This window comes from Anastrepha ludens, chromosome 4 (genome assembly GCF_028408465.1).
Source record: "Anastrepha ludens isolate Willacy chromosome 4, idAnaLude1.1, whole genome shotgun sequence".
NCBI classification, from domain to species: Eukaryota; Metazoa; Arthropoda; class Insecta; order Diptera; family Tephritidae; genus Anastrepha; species Anastrepha ludens.
In genome coordinates this window covers 122,843,998-122,857,853 of record NC_071500.1, presented here as the reverse complement: position 1 = coordinate 122,857,853, position 13,856 = coordinate 122,843,998, and the positions used below count along the sequence as shown (strand labels likewise).

Genomic DNA, 13,856 nt, shown 5'->3' with positions numbered 1-13,856 from the left:
ACAGAAAATTTCGAGTTTTATTTCAGCATAAACAAAAAATAAAAATATTCAAATTATTTCAAAGAATTCCAAGGAATATTTCCGTGTACATTCGGATATCGGCATATGGTAAAATTAAATTACGAAACGTACTATTTACATTCAAATTTGTAATTTGAAAATTGAAATCTTGCACTGAATTTAAATTCAAAAGGCTTTTTATAAATAGATAAAATAATGAGAAAGTGCGTCATTTGTTTGAAATAAATAAATCACAATGTACAAAATGTTGTTGTTGTCCTAGTGCTACCATCTTAGGAGAATTCACCTTGAGGCAATTTATAGAATTGTTTTTGTTTATTGATTTTGAGGGAAACATGTTATTGAAAATGTGTTTTAAGATGTGATTAACTATAAATAAATAGATGAATGACGAGATAAAAATTAATTAAAAAAAAAAATTTACAAAATTAAAAAAAAAAAAAATTAAAAAAAAGCTAACAAGTTAAAAAAATATTGGTATTTATTTTAAAGAGGTAGTAAAATTCTACATTTGTTGTTGAGAAGCATACAAAATATCCAAATTTCTCCAATAAACATATTTAATTTTTTTTAATAAATTTCTACTCTGCACGGACATCAAAAGTGAAAGAAAAACAAATCAAACATTACGGATTTCATTTGATATTTTTTTATTTTTGAAATAAGTGTTTTCAGTAACGATATCAGTATTTTATTAGTTCTTCTAATTTTAGATCTCAGTAATCAGAATTCAGTCATACCTATGCTCGGAATTTAATATTCATTGAATCCATCACGATTATGTTCTGAAAGGACAAGCGGGCATTAAGTGCTATTATTTGGCTGTTTTGAGGCGTCAGCGTGAATACTATAAATGGCCGGAATTAATGGTTGCTGAATTACGACACCAACGTATCGAGAAAATATTGTGTACAAATTTAAAGAAAGCAAGAAAAACAACGCATTACATTTCTATTATTTAATTGTTTGGTGCGTTGTTGGAACATCTTTTAGATCCCTGCTCATCTCATCTAACAGTAGGCGCAGGAAGCAGGCTGTTTCGACGGGGTGGGATCAAAGTCATCGGCGTTTAGCCAGCCTAAGGAATCAGAAAGCAATGGTGCCAGGCGATTTCATTACGGAATTTTTTTTTTAAATACATTTGAGTTTCTTTGAAATTATGAGTTACAACTAGGCGGTGGAGACTATTTTCTGTGGAAACAACTCAAAAGCTGTGTTTATGTGAATAAGCCAGAAGCAATTGGAGCTTTGTAAGAAATTTACGAGATAAGGCTTCAATTGCGTCCAAGTCTCATCGAAAATTTCACAAAAGAGTCCACATTCGTATGCGTGAACGCTTCATAAATTTTGTGGTCGTATAGGTGCCACCATAATAGCTTAAGTCGATTTAAGATAAAAATATATATATTATATTTTTAATAGAGTTCTAAATACTAATACGTCCACATAACTTTTTTATTTCTTAATTACATTTTTAGAAAAAAAATCAATATTAAGATGAAACAAGCTAGCAGAAAAATAAGCAAAGGTGGCTATATCTCCAAACTACTACATCATACGACCACAGAGTTGTGCATACACACACACGCTACACACACATATGTAATTTAAAGGATAATTTATTTTCGTTTAAAATATTATATGTGTTGAAAAAGAGACTCGAACATGAGATACCCTGTACATACAAGTATAACTATTTCATGTGTTATGGGAGGATTGTCCCCTCAAATTTTTTTTTGAACTCTTAAGGACTTATGGCATGTACTCAAGGCGAATTGAGTACTGGAGGTGGCGCCATTAAAAAACAGTTACTTTACTCTGACCTGAGCTCCCTTCGCAATACAAAACAAACAAAAGTAGGAGAAATTGTATGTTTTGGAAAATTCAGTGAATGGCTTGGTAGTACTGTGATTTGTGACACTTGAATTAAACAAACTAATGAAAACGAAGTGCCGAAGTGTAAAGCACAAATTAATATAAAGCCTCCAAATGCAGGATTTTGCGTTTTTATGCGGAAGACACCGCGGCTAGAAAGTGTGTGTGTGCATTTAATTTCTTGTGTTTGGTTGTTTCCATTGCTTTTCTACCCGTCTGTTCGCCTACCCTTCTTCTTTACAAACAAGTAATTCCCTTTCCTTTTGTTTGTTTATTGATGGACTCTTACGATATGGCGAATGCGGAAAGCGCAATCTTTTTCTCTATTATTCTTGGTATATACATAGTTCATAGACCCATGTATGTATGTATGTCTGCCTGATTTACGATGTACGCAGATGGGAGAGGAACAGTAGTTCTCATAAAAATGCAATATTTTTTGTAGGCTTATTTGGGTTAATTGGAATCTATTGTAACTGCTAACAATTTTATCAACTGATTTTTGCAGATTTTTTTTTATAATTATTAATTTGTAATTTTGTAAAATTACCTTCAAATTCACTTAGTTTATGTTGTACGAGCCTTTAGAAATAGGAAAAATATAACCATTAGACAGCATAAACAAAAATGGTTTTGATTAGAAAAAATAGAGAACAAAAATTGTTTTTAATTAGAAAAATATTAGAAAACAAGAATTGTTTTTAATTTTTTTTTTTAATTAGAAAACAAAAATTTGTTTTTAATTTTTCATTTTCAATTTTTTATTTTTTCTAAACATAATGGTTGCTATATGTATACATACATATGTACGGAGTTATTGATATTTTCAAATATTTAAATCAAAAACATCAAATCATGCCGTTCTTTCAGGAAAATATTAAATTTCAGTTGTGTCACAGTTAGGTAGATAAGTAGTTTGCTTCTTATTTGTTCTAATAAAAATACGAATATAGCAAAGTGTTTAAATTTTTAATTTCTAATTTTTCTCAGCTATTCTTAGAAATCAACAAATATTAGAGATCAATCGAAGGGCGCCATATCATAGCAGTGCCATATTAATGCGCTGCAAATACACGTCCAGAGCGCGACTGCATGCCCATGAAAGGACTGGAAAGCACAGAGATGCGAGAATTCCAAGTAAAAGACGAATTTAGCAAATATATTAATGTATATGTATGTATATTATTTTAATTTTAAATTAACTATCAAGAGCTCGCACAAAGCAGGAGAAGTAACTAATATATCATTTAATTGGCATTCTATCCGTGTAACTTCAAAATAATTAGCTTAATGTACATTTTTGGAAATGGGTTGCACTGAAATTTTACATAGCCAAGCATTTCTTTAATGTAGCTTTATTTCTTTATATCCTTTTAAATGAAACCACTGATTTGAAAAAAAAAAAATGTTTTGTTTTATAAACAAAGCTGAGCTATTGCCGTTAGTTTAAAAAAATATATATTAGTATTTGGAGGTGGGAAAAGTGTTTCTTTTTACTTGTCATATTTTAACCCAAAAAAAGCATCGAACATATCTTTATAAAAGGCAAATGACAAACAATAAATATCTAACTGTGCTCCTGAGTACAGCTTTTTCCATCATTCAGCGTAAATAAATGTATTTTCTCATAATTACTGGGCCAAGTAGTTGTTAGATTGGAATTGACATTTTTTTTCCAAACTCAATTAATATGTCAAGCTTTAATTTTTAAGTACTAAGTTCTTTATAACTGTTTTTTTACAAAGCTTTTAGGTTAGTTGTTAAATATGATTTAAGTTTTTTATTCAAACTTTCATATGTCTGTAGACATTTGTCATGGTATCTCGTGGGTGTTTGTCATGGTGTACTTTCGAAAGCTTCTGTCACTAAGCTAAGGTTATTTCAATGGTAATACTTATATTTACTTTTACATATTTTGATTTCAAACGGGGCAAACTATTAATTACAATTTCTAGACTTTTGCTGCAAGTTAATTTAAATAATCTTAGCTATAAACATACAGGTTTCAAATAAACTTTATAGGTTAGAATAAAACCATTTTTTGTAGGTCAGTTTAAGTGTTCCTTCTTCAGAGGATTTAACACAATCCGCTTTTAAGTTTTACAAACTTTTTCTTTTCGAGTATTTCCAAGACTTATATGCTGATTTATGTTTGTAGGTATTTGCTGCATCCAACATTTCCTTTGTTTACGCATTTTGTAAAATTTGAAAGTGCATTGTTGCTTTTAATAACATTAAGTTCGTCTTTTTTCAGGTTCTGCAATTTTTGACTTTCTTCCTTTTTCAGCCGTTCAATTTTTAATTTGCATTCAAATTTTTAATTTTAAATTTTTGTTTTTCTTATATAAATTTCTTCATACAAACTCATTTTTTTTCTCATTCTTTACTTGCTTTTAATTACTCTCCCACATGAAATTTTTCTTATCACTACTCTTCATTTATCAAACCTTTCCACTTCCTCCTCTTCCGATTTATTATATTTCACTTGCGCACTTCCTTATTCTCCTGCAACTTCTTCCAAGTATCGCCCAATGCCTTGGCAAAGTGATCATCGACAGAAGCATTCACTTTAGTGATGCTGGTGGGCGAAGAGGTGGAAGTTGGGGAGGCCGGCGGTGTATTGGACGCCGACATGCCCGGTTCGGTTTTGATGCGCATTATGGCTGGCATTATGGGTGGTGGTGATGCTGCCGCTGTTCCTGCTGCTGCCGTTGTTGTTAGTGGTGTGGTTGAGGATACCACTGCAAGTGTCGCCGCAGCAGATGAATTTGGCGATTGTAGTGGTGTTGGAACCGGGGAGCGTGAACTACTGATTGAGAGTGGCTCGATTGATATTTGGTTGCGTAGCGACGCTGTAGGGAATGGTGGTGGTGGTGGCGGCGGAGAATTTAGCACGGCGCTAGGTGGTGGTGGTGATTGAGTTACTCGTCCTTCGACGTCCATGCTGGGAACTATTGGTTGTGGCGTATTGCTGCGCTGTGTGGTGGACAGGGCAAGCGGTTGCTGTTGCGGAGGTGGTAAAGCAACCGCCACATGCTCCAAGTGATGTGGCGACAAGGCCTCAGCTTTAACTGGATGCTGTGCTGCCGCTGCAAAGATTGCTGCCGAGGAGAGTAAGACCGACGCTGGTTTTGGTGAGATGAGCGCTTGCGGTGAACCAACAGCTATGGTTGCATGATAGGGTGGTAAAGCGCTTGGCGCTGGCGCATGCCCCACAACCAATGCTTGCAGCTGAGTCTGCGTGGTTGAAGAAGGTGGCAAAGACAACGCTGATGGCGGTGGTGTAGGTGTTGGTGTATTTATGACCGCTGTGGTCGTCATAGCGGCTACACTCGGTTGTGGCGATGGTGTAGTTGGATTGTGGCCAGGCGATTTTTTGCCGAATAGCGCAGCATAGTCGGGACCCAGTGAGCGGCGGAAGTGTTCATCGATCACCAATTCGCACTTCGAAATGGACTCTACAATATAAGGAAATGGTAATCATATGAAATAGTATTTCAATCGCCATTTGGCTTGGTTGTGATTGTACTTACCAGTACTGCGATTGTCATTCTCGCGATTCGCCAACAATTCGCGTTCGCCGCGTTCACGTTCACGTTCGCGTTTCGATGGCGCTTGTGTAATTACGCTGGGGCGTGCAAGCGCAGTGGCATATGTGGAGCCCGGAAGTGGTGCACGGTATGGTGGCGGCGGCGACGATCGATGTTTCAACGTAGACGACGACACCGACATATCGATTGGACTCTCCATGCCGCCTTGGTGATGATATGCTGCAACAGCGGCGGCGGCTGAGGAGTTCGATGGCGGAGGCGTTGGACGATTGGTAGATTCGCAAAGCGGACGCATTGCTGCGGCCATCATAACGGACATGGGTGGCGGTACGCCGCTGTGCACCGACGACGCGACATGATGATGCGCGCTCACTGGTGATGGAATGCCAGCACAAACAGCCGGCGGCGGTGGTGTGCCAGCTGGCGAGAGGCTGCTCGAAGTAGATGCGGCGACGGCGGCAGACACTACACCGCTGCCCAGCGTGGGGTATTCACCAGCGCGCGAACGACGCTCGCGGCGCCAACGCGCAGTCGGCAAGTCCTTCGACGAGAGGCGGGCCTCTGAAAAGGAAATACAAATTTTGAAGAATTATTAGGAATATTTTTAATAATAATTTAAACAAAAGTATGTATGGCTTATGCTCAAACATTTTTGACGCTACTAAATATGTATATGTGGGCGATAAGAATGCCATATATTGCATGCCATGTTTCTAAATTTTCTAAACCTCGTTTTTGTTGCCGGAGCGCACACATACGGGATTTTGGAGTGAGCTTATGAAACGGTATACCTTATAAAAACATACATATTGACGTAAGTAGCCTCATACAAATATACATAGCGCATAAATATGAACCTAGTTATTGGAAATTCATGACATGCCTTCGAGGCACGTCAACATCAGAGACAACTACGGCGGCAACGGTGGCAACGTCAATGTCTTCGTCGCTTTTTTGGCTTTGCCATTGGCGTTGATCGTTGGTTGCTGCCATTCAGATATGTTCGCACATACGGGTATTTGATAAAAAAATAAAACAAGTCCAAACTGGCAATTGCAAAACTCCAAAAAAACGGGCAATAATAAACAAAAACATATAAATTCGCATTGTGCAACTTGGAAGCGTTCCAGCTACTGTCTAGCTAAAGCGTTGGCGTTATGATTCATAATTTTCATGCGAAATGGCTCCATTTGGATAAAGAAGAAAAAATATAGTACTTAGTGAGCAAATGTTTACAATGAATGATATAGAAATTTTGCATGCAATTTAAAAGTAAAGGATTTCGTAAAATATATTCGGGGTTGGTTGTATGGTTTGTTTTTTGAGATAAAACTGACTTTCGTTGCGTTTTGGTGCGCTGAACACTATTTTGGAGCCTAGGCCGGATTTCTAGCAAATTTCTTCAGGCGAATGGTAATTTTACTATTCTTTCTCTGGAGCACTCATGCAACAAATTTCGAAACATCATAGAATATTTCGCCTACTATGCTGAGATTTTAACTGTCTTTCGAGCACATTGGACACATCGGGCTCTCTTTTACCAATAAGAAAAAAGTTGCCACTCTCTCCCAATAAATGTTTGACGTTGGTATATTTCTAACTTTTCATAAGTAACGAAGTTTTTCTGTAGCTGAACTAGATCTCAATGCTTAACAAATTCCAACCCTTACCTCTCTTGGTCCGGTGCCGAAACAAAAATTATCTGTACGCCATGAGGACCATGCGGCTTGTTGAGGCGGGATATCATTGACTGCATTGCATAATGCATGCAAATCTATTTAGTAGTACTGATTTTATTTAAAGTTCATTTTTATTATTTAAAGTTTTGGATAAGGTTTCCTATAGCGATTTTAATAATTGATTTAGTGTAGAAATTCGGTATGGATCACTCAACAGTCTCTTATAAAGATAAAGTTCGTAGTTTAAGTCTTTTGTTTTGCTAACCTGTATCGATTATCCTCATTTGGGTCTTATAAGAAAAGTTGCACCGATTATTTTGAGTAAAAGACACAAGAAACCATAACAAAAAGTAACTTGGAGTTCCCATGAAGGAAAATATCGTTGTATGCCAGTGTTTTCATATGGTTTTATAGATCAGCATTCCAGTATCTGTGATATTTGTCTGAAATTATGAATCTTCTAAAAAACATTTATTTTGAGTACAGCAGCTGCTTTATACGATGGCATCCTTGTGCTAGCTTATACAGCTGGCAATAGAAAAGGAAGGTCATGAAGAATGACTTTTGTTGGGTGCAGTATTTTGTGCGTTAAGAAGAGCTTTTATTTCTTAATACAAATGGTTTTAAGACTGTTTAGGGTTTGCAAACAAAAAAAAAAACTGAAAATTAAATGTGAAGGACGAATGAATGGTTAAATGTTCTTGTTCATAACTTTGAAGTCGTGGAATTACGCGGCACTTTGTGCTTTATTACACTCCAATTTTTTACTATCTTATAATACAGATTATGCGCTTACAAATCGTCCAAGCGAGCTAAATATTCAAATGATAATAGCGAGTAGCTTTGCGAATCATTGACATTAGATTAAGACTAAAATACTGTTCGCTTCAATAAGTAGCCTATAACCGAAAAAATATCAATTCATACTAACCTATATATTTTATCACAAGAGAGTATCAACGTCACATACCAGCCGTTTCAATCCCATCACACTATCCAATCACACTCTCCAAGTTTCTCCTAATTTTTTAGCAGTAACTGGTTAGCTTAGATTCCGCAACATACATAACATACACATACTTGTTTCCTCATTAACAGCTGTTAATGTTTTACTTTATATTTCATTAACTTCGGCATTATGTAAACGTTATATTTACATACATTAATAACATCATGTTATTAACATTGCCGCCTATATTAATATTCGCTTGTATACTACATACATATATATAAATCGCGCTCCATCTTATGCACCGCTACGGCGTACAGAGAGTCAGTATGACTTGCAATTATACGCAGTGGTATCCTTATTATGGAACTCTTTCGATGTTTTGATGACATTTTTTATACATCAAATTTAATATGCGACAAAATCGTCACAATACATGAACGTACGCGTAAATATTGATATATATGTATATAATGCCGCCGTAGCCGAATGAGTTGAGACGTGACTACCATACCAACCTCATCGTGGTTGGTCTCCTTGCCGCGGGGATGGGGCTTAAATGAAGGCTAAATTCCTTTTAGGAATTCAACCTGTCATGAACTAAGAGGGAAGCTCCGTATGGGGATTGGTCGAACACCCTCACGCGAAACGGCGTGTGCGATGCTCGTCCAATCATCTATACGGAGAGTACCGTACCAACACATTCCCAAGTCAAGGTGTGCTTGGAATCGTGCCGAGGACTGAATGGTGCAGGGAATTAAAACATGTGCATCGCGAACGGAGTTTCCCTCTCGAATACCTGGCCGCCTTCGAGAGTAACTGTGGCCTTACCGCGGTAAGGGGCGCTGCCGCGGGGGACCCCATTACTTCCCCTTAATACTCGTGGGTTGTGGAGCTTGACGCAGTCAGGCGAAGCAACCGTAAGAAACAGATGATATGAATTTACAACAAAACGAAAAAAACCAAAAATTCGTGCCGCGCTGCGACACAATACCATCCTCCGAGGAGGATACCCTGTTGGCCTCCAGCCAAGAAACGGCTGAGTCAGCGAAGAGTAAGGGAAGTACCAGCCATAGCACACCCTTACCAAGAAAGCAACAACAACAACAAAAAGTTCTACCACAAACATCGCAAAAGGCGGATGACGGCACTCAGAGAGAGAGTCAGGCCGCACGAAAACACAAATCCGAGGGTGCCCTCATGAAGTCTCGCTACACGAAGGCGAGGTTCATTCTAAGCAAGATTGCCAAAAATGAACTCGCTGGAGCGACTGACGAGCGCGACGCGGCTGACAAATTAAGGAGTACGAAGACTTCTTATCCAAAAAACCCAAAGAGGACGACAAGAAAAAAGGCGATGCGAAGTATAGAAACAGGTCACAGGACGTGATCGACCAGGCTCCGAAGAGACCTAAGGTGTCCAGCAGCATCGAAGAAACGAAGCAACGACCGTTCAGTGAGGTGGTTAAGGATAACCTCCTCTATGCACTGATCGACGAAACCACAAACAGTGGCAAAGTGGTCCTGCAGAAGTGGGGGCAAGTGGAGGCCAAACTGCCCGAGCTCGTGCTAGACAAGCATGTGGTTGGAGCACAGGGCGCAACTCTCCCTTCCTTTAATTCTGCAGGAGTACTTCGCGGCTGTAGAGTTATCAAGTGCGACGACGACTGGTCAAGGGTTGTCCTAGAAAAGTGTGTTGCTGAGATCAACAGCACACTGGAAGGCTTAAAACTCAAGCTTATTCCGGCCAAGGACATCCCTTGCCCTCCTCGCGCTCGCATTTGGCTACCGGTGATGGACTTGAGCGGTGCAGAAGTGCTGAAATACCTGAAGTCGCACAACCCTGCGGTGCCGATGGACGACTGGGCAATCGTGAAGGCAGAAAAACCGCAAAAGAGCAGCATGTCATTCGTTCTGCAGATCAACGATGAGTGCCTGCCAATATTAAAACAACACGACAAAAAAATGCGGTTTGGTCTGAGAAAGGCCAAACTGAAAATTTTCAAAGCAGACAGCAATGAAAATGAGGAAGACCCAGATGAGGTCGACAACAACATACAGCTAGAAAGACTAGAAAAGCTGGACCTAGCTGAAGAAAACAATAAACCCGATGCCTAGAGCCATACAGGTGAATCTGCAGCACTCGAAATGTGCTACAGAGAATTTGGATGTCTTCCTCAGGGAAGGGGACATCGACATCGGTTTCATACAGGAACCCTGGGTCAGAGACAACGAGATTAAGGGGTTCCAAAACAACAAGAACATCAACATATTCTACAACAAAGCTGACGGTAAGCCACGGTCATGCATAATCACTAAAAAACACTTAAAAGCTTTTCTGTGTTCTAATTTCAGTACTCCCGACTTTACGGTGGTGAAAGTGGAGCTGCAGAAATCGGCGATATACCTGGCATCAGTGTATATGCCCCATGAGAAACCGGCGCCGCCAGACGAAGTGGCTCGATTCCTGTCAACACTAAACAACACAGACAAACTATTGATGGGCTGTGACGCAAACGCCAGAAACGAGCTCTGGGGCAGCTCAGAGACGAATGAAAGAGGTGAGTCACTTTTTGAATTCCTATTAAACACGAACCTAGACATATGTAATGTAGGGACCACCCCAACCTTCACTTTTCCGAGCTCGGCAAACTTTCCAGGCTGGGAAGAGGTCTTAGACGTTACCCTATGCACAAACAATAATTCCCAAATAGTCACAAATTGGAGAGTCTCCGACAAGAAATCCTTTTCGGACCATAGCTGGATCCTCTTCGATATCAATCTTAAGCTTGAGAAACCTATCCCATATAGAAATCCTAGAAGAACAAACTGGCACACATTCCGTAGAGTGACCCAGTCTAAACTTCAACACATAAATAAAACCATAACGTCAAGGGAAGACCTAGATGAGAAAGTAAGAGCTTTCGAAACTTCGTTGACGAAAGGACTTGAAGCTTCATGTCCCGCCACATATGGCAAAACAACCTATCCTACCTGGTGGAATGAAGACTTAAGTCAACTCAGGAAAATGACAAGAGAAATCTTCAATATCTGCTACAAACACAAGTACTTCAAACCCTACAAAGACTGCCTTAGGGAATACAAGAAAGCAATCAAAGAGGCTCGGACAGAGGCTTGGAGAGACTTTTGTAGTTCCATAGAATCGACCAAAGACACGGCCAGACTAGGCAAGCTGTTATCCAAGGAACACTCCTGCCCTTCCTTCTTGAAGAAAGATAACGGAGAGTGGACAAAATCCTCGGCCGACACACTAGAACATCTTGTAGATACACACTTCCCAGGCAACACAGAATATATTGAGAACAATACTGACAGTGTTCACACATCCAAAATATCACCCACTATAATCAACCACATCGTATCCCAAGACAGAATATTATGGGCGATAAAAAACTTTGAACCATATAAGGCAGCCGGCCCAGACGGGATATTCCCAGCCATGCTGTGGAACACTCGAGAAACGACGATTCCTTGGCTGGAGGTCTTTTTCAGGAAAAGCCTTATGCTGGGGCACATACCAAAAAGCTGGAGGAGGGTTAAGGTAATCTTTGTCCCTAAAGCTGGTAGACGCGGTCATGATACAGCGAAAGATTTCAGACCCATCAGCCTATCCTCCTTCATCCTCAAAACTCTCGAGCGATTGTTGGATGTACATCTCAGGGAAAAGATTACAGACTCAACGATCTCGCCATCTCAACATGCTTATCTCAAAGGAAAGTCCACAGAGACAGCTCTTCATGAGGTTGTAAGTGCGATTGAGAGGAGCATAGAATACAAGCAATACTCACTAGTCGCTTTTCTCGACATAGAGGGGGCCTTCAACAATGTTACGACAAGATCTATAATTGAGGCTCTTAACATGTTAGGCATAGACATAGGTCTCAACGAATGGATAGAGAACATGCTCAAAACTAGAATAATCATCGGTGAGGTAGGCAGCAGCACGATAAAACGCTCTGTCAACAGGGGAACCCCTCAGGGAGGGGTCTTATCCCCTCTGCTGTGGTTACTAGTCGCCAACAACATTCTCACCAAATTTAACCGAAAGGGAATTAAAGTGGTGGCGTACGCGGACGACATAGTGCTTATGGTTTCAGGAATGTTTCCAACCACAATCAGTGAGATTATGGAAGGAGCTCTGGTATTACTCAGCAATTGGGCCACGGACTGTGGTTTAAGTGTAAACCCGAGAAAAACTGAACTGATGCTATTCACCAAGAAAACCAAGGTGCCAAACTTTAATCTCCCAAAACTAAACGGCGTCAGCCTCACGCTAACCAAACAGGCAAAATACCTAGGGGTTATCCTGGACCCCAAACTCAGCTGGAAGTCCAACGTAGAGTATAGGGTAAAGAAAGCAAATATAGCACTTTACACGTGTAAGAGAATGTTGGGAAAAAAATGGGGTCTCCAACCAAAATTATCCAACTGGTCCTACACAGCCATTGTAAGGCCAATACTAACATATGCGGCACTGGTTTGGTGGCCTGCAACAGAAAGGAAATACAACAAAACTAAGCTGAACAAGATACAAAGAACAGCGTGTATCTTAACTACAGGAGCGCTTAGCACCAGTCCTACTGAAGCGCTCAATGTACTAACACATCTATTGCCATTAGATTTACACATTAAAACAATAGCTACTTGCAGCGCGGTGAGACTCAGAGACATAGGAAGCTGGACAACAAGGTCGTACGGTCACAGTAAGATCCTCCTACAGGGACCCCCCCTGCTCAAAAACGGATCAGACTACACAATCCCCGACCTAAACTTCAAGAAAGGCTTTACGGTACGTTTTCCACCGAGAGCCGAGTGGAGCAAAGGAGAGGTGATTGGAAGATACGACATCGAAATTTATACCGATGGTTCTAAGATGAACTGTGGTATGGGAGCTGGCTTCCATTCGGAGCCACTCAACCTATCTCAATCAATTCGTCTTCCTGATTATGCCACCGTGTTCCAGGCAGAACTTTTGGCGATCAGAGAAGCATGCAAATCCCTAGAACTCTACAAGGAAGTTGGTGCAAGAATAGCTATCTTCTCAGACAGTCAAGCAGCTATTAAGACCTTAGACTCCAACTACATTTCATCCAAACTGGTCCTACAGTGTAGAGAGGAGCTGAAACTGCTCAGCCATTGGCTTGAAATTACCCTGATATGGGTTCCCGGTCATAGGAACATATGGGGCAATGAGATAGCGGATGAGCTAGCAAGAAAGGGCTCGACACTAGACATAACAGAGGCGGTGGCAGTCTCCACCCCACTGAACACACTAAAGGCATCCATTGCTTCACACTATCATGCTTTAGCCGAAAGAAGATGGAAGCAAATACCTACATGTATTACAACAAAAAACACATGGCCGTCATACAAAATCCAAAGGACGAATGACCTGCTAGGATGTTCTCGGCCAAACATTTCACGCATCACTGCAACCCTTACAGGGCATTGGAAAGTAGGGGATCATGCAGCTAGACTCAATCTACCCTTCAATCCTATCTGTAGAAGCTGTCAAGCGGAAGGGGCGAAGGAAAGTTTTTTCCACTATTTACGTGAATGTCCGGGACTAGCCAGGGCACGACTCCGATCCTTCGGTAAGCCTTTCCTACAGCAAGTTAAGGAGATCTCAGACATCGAGATAAAGGATTTGCTGCTATACTTGGACCTCACTAAATGGATCTGACTTGGAAAAAAAAAAACCTTAATCATCATCACACGAGATAGTGGTAGTAAAACGGTGCTGGTCACTAATTAGGAGCAT

General features: G+C 40.1%; 1 protein-coding gene across 1 annotated transcript in view; it reads right to left on the bottom strand.

Annotated features, from left to right (window-relative positions):
• Window positions 1–1,924: 1,924 nt before the first annotated feature.
• Window positions 1,925–13,856, bottom strand: part of LOC128860943 (uncharacterized) — an 83,837-nt gene continuing 71,905 nt past the window's right edge. The window contains exons 3-4 of the mRNA XM_054098751.1: window positions 5,430–6,008; window positions 1,925–5,354 (exon numbers count right to left, since the gene is read on the bottom strand). Of these exons, the coding sequence (XP_053954726.1) occupies window positions 4,378–5,354; window positions 5,430–6,008 (1,556 nt within the window). The 3' untranslated portion in view covers window positions 1,925–4,377. The remainder of the gene's footprint in view (window positions 5,355–5,429; window positions 6,009–13,856) is intronic.